Source organism: Scyliorhinus canicula, chromosome 6 (genome assembly GCF_902713615.1).
Source record: "Scyliorhinus canicula chromosome 6, sScyCan1.1, whole genome shotgun sequence".
Classification (NCBI taxonomy): Eukaryota; Metazoa; Chordata; class Chondrichthyes; order Carcharhiniformes; family Scyliorhinidae; genus Scyliorhinus; species Scyliorhinus canicula.
The window spans coordinates 147,651,841-147,665,872 of NC_052151.1; the positions used below are offsets into that span (position 1 = coordinate 147,651,841).

At 48.9% G+C, this 14,032-nt stretch overlaps 1 protein-coding gene across 1 annotated transcript in view; it reads right to left on the reverse strand.

Moving 5' to 3' along the window:
- The window catches only part of greb1 (growth regulating estrogen receptor binding 1), a 252,071-nt gene that overhangs the window by 111,923 nt on the left and 126,116 nt on the right, over positions 1-14,032 (reverse strand). The window contains exons 17-18 of the mRNA XM_038800249.1: positions 2,365-2,704; positions 353-468 (exon numbers count right to left, since the gene is read on the reverse strand). Coding sequence (XP_038656177.1) covers positions 353-468; positions 2,365-2,704 — 456 coding nt within the window. The remainder of the gene's footprint in view (positions 1-352; positions 469-2,364; positions 2,705-14,032) is intronic.

Consider the following 14,032-nt stretch of genomic DNA (forward strand, 5'->3'; position numbering starts at 1 on the left):
ACCATAGTGTTCATTCCAACAGTTCAAATATAATTTGGTGCAGTAGAATACCTTTGTAATTTTTAAACTGTTAATCATCTGCTTGGGTCATTTATGCTCAAAAGAGGCATCACAACTTGAAACTGGAATTTAGAAACTGGACTAAATTTGTAATGGTGTAATCTTGCTCTGACTGATGATTGTCATCGGAATCTACTTTTATTAAAATAACAAGTAGTCAAACACACAACTTACAACCGCAATGATTTTAAATCACCACCAATCCTCAGGTTTCCCTTTCCTAGAACAGAGAGAAATTTCAGCAGGTAATATAAGTACTAACATCTTTTTTTTTAAAAATGTGGTCCTTTACCTGGGAAAAGACTCTCCATAAGGATCGTTACCAGATAGGATAAGTATGCATGGCAAGTCTTCCAGATCCATGTAGGTCAGAGGTGTCCAATTAGGGTCCTCTATCTTTTGCCAAACCTTCCAAAATAAGACATAATATAAATTTATATTAATCAAATGGCAGTACACATCAACACTCATTGAGTACATGGCCTACATTATTATTGACCTTTTTAGCAGAACACTCAACCACAGCTTTTTAACAGCCTATTTGTTCTGTTGATGTCATGGCGCAGACATCTACAGCATTAATGTTCAATATTTATATTAATTGGTAGATGAGATATGATTAACCAGGATTCAAAACAATTTGTCAAACCACAAGGATTAAAGTGTTACATATAAATCAGAAGTTTACAACACTGAAATAGCCATTTAGTCCCGTCCATCGTTTGCAAGTGCAATTTAAGCCAATCCTGTTGACTCATTCAGTCTCCCCCCTCAATAAAGTGGATAAACTAATTGCGCAGATAGATATAAATGGGTATGATATAATTGGGATTACGGAGACATGGCTGCAGGGTGACCAGAGATAGGAACTGAATGTCCCTGGGTTTACAGATTTTAGGAAGGACAGACATTAAAAAAATGGTGGTGGCGTGGCACTGCTGGTTAAAGAGGAAATTAACACAATAGTGAGAAAAGATATTAGCTCTGACAATGTGGAATCTGTATGGGTAGAGTTTAGAAATAACAAGGGGCAAAAAACATTAGCGGCCACTGACATCACCACCGGCGCATGCGCGGTGGAGGGGGTCTCTTCTGCCTCCGCCATGGTGGACAGCGTGGCGGCGGCGGAAGAAAAAGAGTGCCCCCACGGCACTGGGCCGCCCGCTGATCGGTGGGCCCCGATCACGGGCCAGGCCACCGTGGGGGCACCCCCCGGGGTCCGATCACCCCGCGCCCCCCACCCCAGGGGCCCGCTCGCGCCGCCAATTCCGCTGCCACCAGAGGTGGTTGAAACCACATCGGTGGGATTGGCCTGTCAGCGGCGGGACTCCGGCCCATCGCGGGCCAGAGAATCACCGCGGGGGGCACGCCGATCGGTGCGGGGGGGCACGCCGATCGGCAGGACGCGATTCCCGCTCCCGCCGATTCACGGGTGGCGGAGAAGTCCGGCCACAGTGGAGGCGGGATTTACGCCGGCCCCAGGCGATTCTCCGACCCTGCGGGGGTTCGGAGAATTCCGCCCCATAACTGAGCAACAGAGGAAGAACAGGGATAAAAACTTCCAAAAGCAGCAGTTAGACCAAGGAAAGTCAAATCCACCCGCCTGAGTTATAATATCAATGTCAAATAAAACTGATCTCATTCAAGGAATCTGATCTGCCACAGCGCACACTAAAAAGCATACCATAGAAAGCATCCTCTCGGGCTGCATCACAGCCTGGTATGGCAACTGCTCGGCCCAAGACTGCAAGAAACTAAAGAGAGTCGTGAACGCAGCTCAGTCCATCAGACAAACCTACCTCCCATCCATTGACTCCATCTACACATCCCACTGCCTGGGGAAAGCAGGCAGCATAATCAAAGACCCCTCCCACCCGGCTTACTCACTCTTCCAGTTTCTCCCATCGGGCAGGATACAAAAGTCTGAGAACGCGCACAAACAGATTCAAAAACAGCTTCTTCCCCACTGTCACCAGACTCCTAAATGACCCTCTTATGGACTGACCTGATTAACACTACACCCCTGCATGCTTCACCCGATGCCGGTGTTATGTAGTTACATTGTGTACCTTGTGTTGCCTATTATGTATTTTCTTCTCTTTTCACGTACTTAATGATCTGTTGAGTTGCTCGCAGAAAAATACTTTTCACTATACCTCGGTACACGTGACAATAAACAAAATCCAATCCAATCCAAATCCAAAGGGCAAGTAAGAGACAGGATATTCTACAAAACAACAGGTTATGATCCAGGTCTCATTTGATATGGTATGCAGAAATTGTAAATACAAACCAGTAGTTTACCTTCAGTTGTGTCAGAAAGTGCTGGCTAATATTAATTTTTGTGTTTGGCGTTCCCAGGATGATTTCAAATCTATGCTGCAAGCCCAGGCGATACCTGACCTGACACAATCGTTCATACGCCAGTGCAGCTAATGAAATGGAGGGAATCCTGAGCAAAACCATGTAACCGTGACTGCTTGGGCAGCTTCCCGTAGAATTTGTGAGGCTCTGAATTATCTCTAGTGTTTCCACAGAAGAGTAGTTCTTCATCTGTACATGCCCTGCCGTCACCATCATGGCTGCTGAGTAATGTTGGATTAAAATATATGTCCAGATCACAGCACTGTGCATCTTGGGAAACCTTAAGGCAAAAATAAAAATAATTAAAAACCTTCTTTTTTAAAAAAAATCAACTTTCTCAAAGTTATAACCAACAATAAAACTTTAAGCTATATTTGTCCATAAATTTGGCTCCTGCTGATGTCACAGGTAATATTAATAATTAGTCCTGTAGAATTCCAAAACAATCAATTAATAACTGCACAGGACGTTTCAACACTTGGATTGTATCACCACCGTTGCACAGACACTATTTTTGCATCACTTATTACAGAATCACGAAAGACTATTTTGTGCTACCGCTCGAACTATTCCGTGTTTCATTAGTTTTATAATCAGGTGAAACGGGGTTGGGTTATTGGCAATGAAGTCCCAAATCGGTAAAAGCGTTCCTGAATCATCTGAAATAAAAGCAACGAAGTCTCATGCCATTTATGTGAGATTTCAAAAATCAATTGTGCTCAAAAATTATTCACATGCAGTGAGGGGAAAATCATGATTGATGGTGAAAGAAAATCAAAGGCTGAGGGCACAAAAAGATAGGAAAGATGGGAAGGTGAAAAGATAGGAAGGTGCAGAAATAAAAGCCAAATTGATGCACTATTTTCCCTAATAATGAAATGGTTCAACTCTTGCCTCTTTTCTGTGATGCTGAGATATGACCATTAGATGGTGCTGTAACCATTTAAAAATTAAACTCCGGATATCATGAATAGCAAAAGGCACATTGTGCATTAATTCTAGTCAACCAGAAAGCAATGCAAAACTTTTCCTCAGTTAAGGATGAAGTTTGAATAAAGTTTAATCACATGTCCAACTAAAAGGTGACAAAAGTAGGCATAAAATAAAAGCACTCTAGGGTGCAACTGTAATTACTTTCCATGGTTTGATTTGATTCAAAGATCCTGGTGGTAACTCAAATGCTCTAGTTTTTAAATGGACAAAGTAATGGCAGGATGGGGTGTATCTACAAATGGTTGGTGCAGGCAGCTATATTCGGCTATTTTAACAGTAAGTAAAAAATTCAGGGCGTGGACTTAAATTGTCACATCATTTGAAGTCATTTTACTGGAATCCACTTGGATGTTATTGTTCTCGTTTCTTTTTAACAATTTCTACTTACCCCTCTATTTTGCCTTTTGGTGCTGCGAGCAATGGGAAATACATGGCTAAGCACGCTCGCGATTGGACTTTGTTCCCATTTAGTGAAATCGCGCCCATGTACTGCAACTCCCATGCTCTCTCCCCATATTCCTGCACATTCCTTCATTTCTGACCATTAGAATATATAGAAAACATTATGGTCTGTTGCCCTGGAGGTTGCAGAACTTCAGGTGCATATCCAAGTATCTTTAAAATTAGTTGAGAGTTTCTGCCTCCACTACCCCTTCAGGCAGCAAGTTCCAGACCCCTATTACTCTCTGGGTCAGGAGAATGTTACTCATCGCCAGTCTAATCTTTCTAACAATCACTTTAAATCCATGCCCCCCTAGTCCTGGCCTCTCTGCTAAGGAAAGTAAGCCCTTCCCATCTTTTCAGGCCCTCACAATTTTATGCCTCTCAAATGAAATCTCCCCTCAACCTCCAAGGAGAACAACTTCAGCTTATCCAATCGTTCTTCATAGCTGCAATTTTCCAGTCCTAGTAAACATCCCAATAAATCTTTTTGGTACCTTCTCTAGTGCAATTACATCCTTTCTGCAATAAAAAAAAGTTGCCATAGTCCCAGATGACCATAGGCTGCTCTCCCTTTTGAGAAGGGTGGTAATTTAATCTGAGGATCACCACACCTCAGTCAAAGTTGAGAAGGTGGGCTTTCATAAATAACCTCAGCAGGTACGGGAATTAAACTCGCGCTGCTGACCTCACTCTGAACCATATGGTAGACGTTGTCCAACCAACTGAGCTAGACCAGCCCCTCTACAACGAGGTGGCCAGAACTACATGAAGTGCTCAAGTTGTGACCTAACTAACGTTTTATACAGCTCCAGCAGATCCTTGCTGTTCTTAATCATAGAATCCCTACAGTTCAGAAGGACGACATTTGACCCATTGAGTCTGTACTGACCCTTTCAAAGACCACCCACGCTAGACCCACTCACCGCCCTATCCATGAAACCCCACCCAAACGTTGGATATTCAGGAGTAATTTAATATGCCAAATCCCCCTAACCTGCGCATCTTTGGACTGTGGGAAGAAACCGGAGCACTGGAGAAAACCCACGCAGACAAGGGAAGAATGTGCAAACTCCACACACAGTCACCCGAGGTCAGATTCGGACCCGGATCCCTGGCACTGTGAGTTAGCATTACAAACCACAGTGCCACCATGCAGCACTGAATTCTTATATGCTATGCCTTGGTTCATAAAGGAAAGCATTCCATATGCAACGCATTCCAATGCATCACCATACATTGAACTATACCAATTTGCATTTATATAGGACCGCTAACATAGCAAAATGTCTCAAACCGCTCCATCCCCAAAGCATCCTCCAGAGGCTCAAATGTGTGCAGCCACCAGTAGAAAGCCTCAAATACCCCATTAATCTTATCTGGAGCAGTAACCGGCTTCCCCTGCCCTGCGTCCTCAACATGAGCTATCTCCTGTCCGGCGGTGAACCAATAACCGGCTGGCCTTCTCACCACACTCATAAAACACCTTCCCCGTCGAAGCAAGCTCAAACTCCATCTGTAGCTTCTTCCTCTCCGCTAACAACTCTGCCGTTGGGGCCATGGAGTATTGTTGGTCTACCTCCAGATTGGAATCCACCAGCCTCTGTTTTTCCACCATTCCAATCTGATCCCTGTGGGCCTTATATAAAATACAAAGGACTTGAGGCTTGACTAGTCCATCCTTGGGTCTAATGCACCATTGAAATCTCCCCCCATGATCAATTGATGAAAATCTAGCTTGGGAATAGCCCCCTTCTTGATAAAGTCCATGTCATCCCAATTTGATACATATAAAACCACCAGAGCGCCCATCAATACCCCACTCACTATCACAAAGGCCCCCGGGGGTCCATCAAAATACAGGTTGCTATAAAGGCCATTCTCCTGTTAATTAACATCACCACCCATCTCTTTCTCACATCAAAATTCAAGTGGAACAGTTACCTGACCCATCCTTTCCTCAGCCTCGTCTGATGCGTCTCCGCTTTCAAACTCTTCAAATGGGCAAACACCCAGGACCTTTCGACCAGACCGTTTATCCCCCTCACATTCCATGTAACCATCATAACTGGGGGCTTCTGAGCACCTACCCTCCTTGACTAGAATCAGCCATACTCCACCTGAGAGTAAGTCCAACCAGACCTAAACCTACCCCGATTTCAGACCCATCCAGGATGCCTGCCGCCACCACTCCTACACCAATCCATAAACGAAGAAACCTTCATCACCAGCACTCTATCCACCAGCCCCTCACCCCACTCCCACCACCCCCCCCCCTCACGTACCTACCCAACAACCTTCCCCACCCCCCTTCACATCTCAAATAAACCCACCCAACTCCAAAACGCACCTTTCCCCCCTCCCCACCCCAAACAAAGAAATCCCAGCCAACCTAGCCTCATTACATTAACCCATAAACAAAACAAAAAAACACCCCACTCCCCACCCCTTCCCCCACCCACCAGGCAACCAGCCGCAGCTCTCTTCCCCCACTCCGCTCCCCTTAACCAGAATACCTGCTAGCAAGGTGACTCCCACTTGGGGAACAAGGAAAAAAAACAAACATTCCCCCTTTCCAAATCCCACTTTTAATATTGCACATTCTTGGAAGAAAGAATCTGCACCCTCCTTCAAGAAAGCAAGAAACCCCTTACTACCATGGGAAAGACAAAACACAAAATCAGTGAAGCAGAAACACTGATAAAGGAAAGATACCCAAACATGTAAAGTTCAAAACTCCATGAAATCCAACAGCTACTATCAGATCTGTCCAGGTCCATTTTCCTCACAAACAAAGAACAAAGAAAAGTACAGCACAGGAACAGGCCATTCGGCCCTCCAAGCCTCTGCCGACCAAACAGTATTGTGCCTTCCATGGCATGTCAAAATAATCGCCTGTCCTTATACACCACTCCGAACCGCATCTTACTCTTTTTTTAAAAATTATTTTTATTCAAATTTTTGTCAAAAAAACTCCATAATTTTTGCATAACCATACGCAACAATTAACAGAACGAAGAGGAAAAAAAAAATGTTAATCGTATGGGGCAGCACGGTAGCATGGTGGTTAGCATAAATGCTTCACAGCTCCAGGGTCCCAGGTTCGATTCCCGGCTGGGTCACTGTCTGTGCGGAGTCTGCACGTCCTCCCCGTGTGTACGTGGGTTTCCTCCGGGTGCTCCGGTTTCCTCCCACAGTCCAAAGATGTGCGGGTTAGGTGGATTGGCCATGCTAAATTGCCCGCAGTGTAAGGTTAATGGGGGGATTGTTGGGTTACGGGTATAGGGTGGATACGTGGGCTTGAGTAGGGTGATCATGGCTCGGCACAACATCGAGGGCCGAAGGGCCTGTTCTGTGCTGTACTGTTCTATGTATGTACAAAAAAGGGACAATACAACGTAACGATCCCCCCCCCCCCCCCCCCCAGGGATGCTGCTGCTGCTGACCTTTACTGCTCTCCTAGAAAGTCGAGGAACGGCCGCCACCCCCGAGAGAACCCCACCATGGACCCTCTCAGGGCAAACTTTATTTTCTCGAGATTGAGAAACCCAGCCATGTCACTAACCCAGGTCTCTACACTCGGTGGCTTCGAGTCCCTCCACATTAAAAGGATCCGTCTCCGGGCTGCCAGGGTGGCAAAGGCCAGGACGTCGGCCTCTTTCGCTTCCTGAACTCCCGGATCGTCTGACACACCAAAGATTGCTATCTCTGGACTCGGCACCACCCACGTCCCTAAGATCTTGGACTTTGCCGTAGCAAATCCCTGCCAGAATCCCTTAAGAGCCGGGCATGCCCAGAACATATGGACATGATCTGCAGGGCTTCCCGCAAACCTCTCACACATTTATCCTCAACCCCAAAGAACTTGCTCATCCTGGTTGCTGTCATCTGTGCCTGGTGGACCACCTTAAACTGGATTAAGCTAAGCCTGGCACATGATGAGGAGGAATTGACCCTGTTTAGGGCGTCTGCCCACAGGCCCGCATCCAGCTCCCCGCCTAGCTCCTCCTCCCATTTGCCCTTAAGCTCCTCCACTGGGACTTCCTCCGCCTCCTGAAGTTCCCGGTAAATGTCCGAAACCTTCCCCTCCCCTACCCAGGTGCCGGAGACCACCCTATCCTGTATCCTGTGTGGGGGTAGCAGCAAAAATTATACCACCTGCTTTTTAAGAAAGGCGCGTACCTGAAGTTTTCTGAAAGCGTTTCCAGGGGGAAAACTGAATTTCTCCTCCAGTTTTTTCAGGCTGGGAAAGGTCCCATCTATGAACAGGTCCCCCATCCCTTTAATACCTGCCCTATGCCAGCTTTTAAACCCTCCGTCTATCTTGCCCGGGACAAATCTATGATTGTTGCGTATCAGGGTCCAGACTGAGGCTCCCTCCACCCCCCTGTGCCTTCTCCACTGACCCAGATCTTTAATGCCACCACCAGCACCAGACTGGAGGAGTAGTGGGTCGGCGAGAACGGCAGAGGTGCCGTTTCAAGTGCCCCTAGGCTGGTACCTTTGCATGAGGCCACCTCTAACCACTCCCACGTCGACCCCTCCCCCGATACCCATTTCCTAATCATGGCTATGTTAGCCGCCCAATAGTAGCTGCAAACGTTTGGCAGCGCCGCCCTCCCCTCCCCCCGACTGCGCTCTAGGTACAGTCTCTTTACTCACGGGGTCTTTTTGCCCATACAAATCCCGAGATGATCTTGTTCACCCGCTTAAAGAAGGACTTAGAGATGAGGATGGAAGGCACTGGAAGACGAACAGAAATCTGGGGAGGACCGTCATCTTGACAGTCTGCACCCTCCCCGCGAGAGATAGCGGGAGCATGTCTCACCTTTTGAGTCCCCTTCCATCTGCTCTACCAGCCGAGATAGATTTTGCTTGTGGAGGGCATCCCACTTTCGAACCATCTGTAGCCTTAGGTACTGAAAGCTCTTCACGACCAATTTCAGCGGAAGCTCTCCCAGTCCCTTTTCCTGCCCCTTAGCTTGGATCATAAACATCTAACTTTTCTTCTTGTTTAGTTTGTACCCCGAGAAATTGCCAAAGTCCCTCAGAATCTGCATTACCTCCCCCAGCCCCTCTAGTGGGTCTGAAATATACAGGAGCAGATCATCCGCATAAGGCGAGACCCCCCACAAACCAACCCCCGCCAGATCTTTGAAGTCCGTAGCGCTATAGCCAGCGGCTCTATCGCAAGGGCGAATAATAATAGGGTGAGGGGGCACCCCTGCCTTGTCCCCCGGTGGAGCCTAAAGTATTCCGACCTAACCCTGTTCGTGCACACACTTGTCACTGGGGCCTGGTACAGTAGCTGGACCCAACCTATGAACCCTTCACCGAATCCGAACCTTCTTAGCACTTCCCACAGGTACTCCCATTTCACCCGGTCAAAGGCTTGCTCCGCGTCCATTGCCGCCCCCACTTCTGCCTCCCCTCCCTCTCAGGGCATCATGATGATGTTTATGAGCCTCCGTACATTAGAGTTCAATTGCCTGCCTGGAAGAAGCCTGTCTGATCCTCCCCTATCACCCCAGGGACACAGTCCTCAATCCTAGCAGCTAAGATCTTGGCCAGCAATTTGGCGTCTACATTCAGGAGTGATATCGGTCTATAAGATCCACACTATAGTCAGTCTTTCTCTCATTTGAGGATGAGTGAAATCAAAGCCTGTGACATAGTTGGGGGGCGGGTACCTCTCTCTTTGGCCTCATTAAAGGTCCCTAGTAGGAGTGGGCACAGCAATTCCCGACTGCATGTTCCCTAAACTCTTTACCATCTCCTCCAGCTCTATCGGGCCCCCAGTCCCCCCACCAGATCCTCTTCCACCCTTGTAAACCTCAGTTGGTCCATGAATTGCTTCATTCCCCCCCCCCCCCCCCGGGCGGGGGCTCTGACTCAAACAATTTACCGGAAAAAACCGGAAAAATGACCGTGTTGCCCTCATTATCCTGTATTTCCCCAATTTCCTTGGCCGCCTCCCTCTTGCGAAATTGGTGTGCCAGCATTCTACTCGCTTTCTCCCTGTATTCGTAGTCAGCCCCTTTGGCCTTCCTCAGCTTCTACTGCCTTCCCCGTGGTCAGCAGGTCGAATTCCGCCTGCAGCCTCCGGCACTCCTTCAGTAGCCCCGTCTCGGGGGTCTCCGCGTAGCACCTGTCTACTCTGGGTATCTCCCCGCTTTCTCCCTCCGCTCTTTCGTCTCTCTATGGGATCTGATAGAGATCAACTCCCCTCTGATAACTGCCTTCAGGGCCTCCCACACCGTGGACGCCGCAACCTCCCCCGTATCATTAGTTTCCAGGTAATTCTTGATGTCCCTCCTTATTCGCCCACAAACCTCGTCATCTGCTTGCAGCCCCACATCTAGCCTCCATAGTGGGGGGTGACCTCTCTTCACACCCAGACGCAAATCCACCCAGTGTGGAGCATGATCGGAGACTGCAATGGCCGAATATTCTGTCCCCTCCACCCTAGGGATTAGCGCCTTGCTCATCACAAATAAATCTATATGGGAGTAGACCTTGTGGACATGGGAAAAGAAAGAGAACTCCTTCTGTTCGGTCGGGCGAATCTCCACGGGTCTACGCTTCCCCCACCTAACCGTCTCAAGAATCAAGTATTCCAACAGGTCCCCCCGCCACGCCAGGGCACAGGGTGGAGAGGTTGCTCTCCAACCCATCAGGATCCGCCTTCGGGTGATCAATGAGGCGAAGGCTACAATATCTGCCTCCGCACCCGTTTCCAACCCTGGCTGGTCTGACATCCTGAATATGGCCTCCCGGGGACCCGGGTCCAGTTTCACATGCACCACTTTAGAAATTACCCTAAAAACCTCCTTCCAGGAATCCTCTAGCTTTAGACAGGACCAAAACATATGAACGTGATTTGCAACCCCCCCCCCCCCCCACTGCAACACTCACACACATCTTCTACTCCTTCAAAGAATCGGCTCATCCTCGCCCTCGTGAGATGTGCTCTGTATACCACCTTCAGCTGTATCAGCACCAACCTCGCACACAAGGTGGAGGCGTTCACTCTCCGGAGCACCTCACACCAGAACCCCTCCACCTCACACCAGAACCCCTCCTCTATATCCTCCCCCAACTCTTCCTCCCACTTTGCTTTGATCCCTTCCAGTTGTGCTTTCTCCGCTTCCAAAATAGCTCCGTAAACCGCTGAACTACCCCCCTCTCCAGTCCCCCTGTCGTCAGCACCTCCTCCAGTAATGTGGAAGCCGGCTCCACCGGGAAGCTCTGTATCTCCTTTCTGGCAAAATCCCGAACCTGCATGTATCTAAACATTTCCCCCTGCTCCAGCCCATACTTCACTTCCAGCTCCTTCAATCCTGCAAACCGACCCCCAAGAAACAAATATTTTCGTGTCTTAATCCCCTTTTCCTCCCATTTCTGAAAATTTCCATCCCACCTCCCTGGCTCAAATCTGTGGCTCCCCCCAATCGGCATTTCCCTTGACCCTGCCCTCAACCTGAAGTGTTGGCAAAACTGCCTCCAAATTCTCAATGAAGCTATTATTACCGGACTCACTGAGTATTTCCCCGGGGCCATCGGGAGCGGCGCTGTTGCTCGTGCTTTCAATCCCGACCCCCTGCACAAACTCTCCTCCATTCTGACCCACTGGGAATCAACCCCTCTGACCCAGCTCCGCACCTTCTCCACATTTCGCCGCCCAGTAGTAATACATCAGGTTCGGAAGACGCAAACCCCCTGCCTGCCTAACCCCTCTGTAGCAGCACCTTTCTAACTCTGGCCACCTCCCCATCCCATATGAAAGACGTAATCCTTCCCTCAATCTCTCTGAAAAAAGCCGTTTGGCAGTAAAATCGGCAGGCATTGAAAAATAAACAGAAATCCCGGCAAACGTTCATTTTAACCGCCTGTACCCGACCCGCCAGTGACAGAGGGAGACCATCCTACCTTGCCAGATCAGCTTTCACTCTCCCTACCAAACGACAAATGTTGTACCTGCGGAGCCCACTCCCGGGCAACCTGCGCCCCCAGACACCTGAAGTGAGTCCCTGCCCTACGGAATGGCAGCCCCCCCACCCCTGGTCGAGACACCACAAAATACTCACTCTTGTCGAGATTTAGTTTGTACCCGAGAAAGCCCAAACACTCGAAGCAGCTCCAATATTCCCCCTATCGACACACTCGGTTCCGACACGTATAACAAGTCGTCGGCATATAAGGCCACCCTATGCTCTATCCCCCCTCCCCCCTGCACTATCCCTTTCCATACCCCCGAACTTCTTAATGCGATGGCCAACGGCTCAATCGCGAGTGCAAACAGCAGGGGGGACATAGGACATCCCTGTCTCGTCCCACGGTGGAGAGAAAAGTATCTCGAGCTGATGTTGTTTGTGTGGATACTCGCCTTCGGTTCCTTATATAATAGCTTTACCCAGTTCACAAATCTTGGTCCAATCCCAAACCACTCCAGAACTGCCATCAATACCCCCATTCTACCCGGTCAAATGCCTTCTCAGCGTCCAGTGCCACAACCGCCTGTTACCTTCCCCTCTGCCGGTGCCATAATGACGTTCAATATCCTTCAAACGTTTGAAAAGAGCTGCTTCACTCTCACGAACCCTGTCTGATCTTCACCTATCACCTTCGGGAGGCACTCCTCCAGCCTACCCACCGGTACCTTCGCCAATACTTTTGGATCCACATTCAGAAGTGATATGGGCCAATACGACCCACACTCCTTCGGATCCTTATCTTTTTTTAGCAACAGAGAAATCAATGCCTGCCCCAAGGTTTGTGGCAACATCCCCTTCCCTATCGCCTCTTCAAACATCCTCACCATCAGGGGTGCCAGCTTATCCTTGAATTTTTAATAATATTCCACCGGAAACCCATCCAGCCCTGCCACCTTCCCCAACTGCATCCTCCCAATCGCATCCTTTATATCCTGCACCACTATCGCTCCTTCTAATGTAGCCCTGTCCCCCTCCCCAAACCTCGGGTACTCCAACCCATCTAGAAATTCCTGCATCTCACTGTCTCCCCCAGGTGGCTCTGACCTGTACAACCTCTCATAAAACTCCTCAAAAACCTTGTTAATCAGCTCCGGAGCAACCACCAACTTCTCTGCCCTATCCCTCACCTGAACAATTTCCCTTACCGCTGCCTCCCTCCGGAGCTGACCTGCTAACCTACATGTTCGGAAACTGCACCCCTTGCTCGTCTCAGTTGGCGCACCGCCTTCCTGGTAGATAGTCGGTCAAAGCTGGCCTGTAGTTCCTTCCACTTTTCCAGCTTCGCTGGGTCACCATCTTCTGCATAACTCCTATCTACCTCCAACATCTCATCTTTGTCCACCCTGGCCTTAAACAAAATCACCTCATCCCTCACCACCACCTTTGGAGCCTCCCAGACAACTGTCTTTGACACCTCACCCGTACAATTCAATCCTACATATTCCTCAATTACCTATTCAATTTTGGCACAGAACCCTTGGTCCCCCAAAAGTCCCACATCGAATTTCCATCCCGGCCTCTGCGCTATCCCCTTCTCCAGGACCATATCCACCCAATGCGGAGCATGATCTGACACTGCAATTGCCGAGTATTCCGACCCCTTAACCCCAGCCACCAAATCCTTCCCCACCACGAAAAAGTCGATCCACGAGTATACCTTATGGACTGCTGAGAAAAACGAGTACTCCCGTTCCCTCGGGTGCAAAACCTCCAAGGGTCCACCCCTCCCATTTCCACCATTAGCCCAGCCAACGCCCCCTGATGGGACCAGCGAGCGTGACTGTGACCTGTTCAACTTTGGCTCCTGCACCAAGTTCCAGTCCCCCCCCCCCACTATCAGTCCATGTGGAGTTTGCATATTCTCCCCGTGTTTGCTTGGGTTTCGCCCCCACAACCCAAAAGATGTGCAGGGTAGGTGGATTGGCCACGCTAAATTGCCTCTTAATTGAATGAAATGAATTGGGTACTCTCATTTTTTAAAAAAAAGAATGTTTGACGACCGTTTCCCGAGGTAGGGGTGGTGCAGCCGGAAGGGTTGGAGGAACCATTCGTTGGGCACAGAGGACGTCTTGACAACAATAGGGAGGATGCAAACTGGTGAGGCCCCGGGGCCAGACGGGTTCCTGGTGGAATTTGACAAGAAGTCAAACAGCCGGTGCCTCTTTAGTGGGGATGTTTGA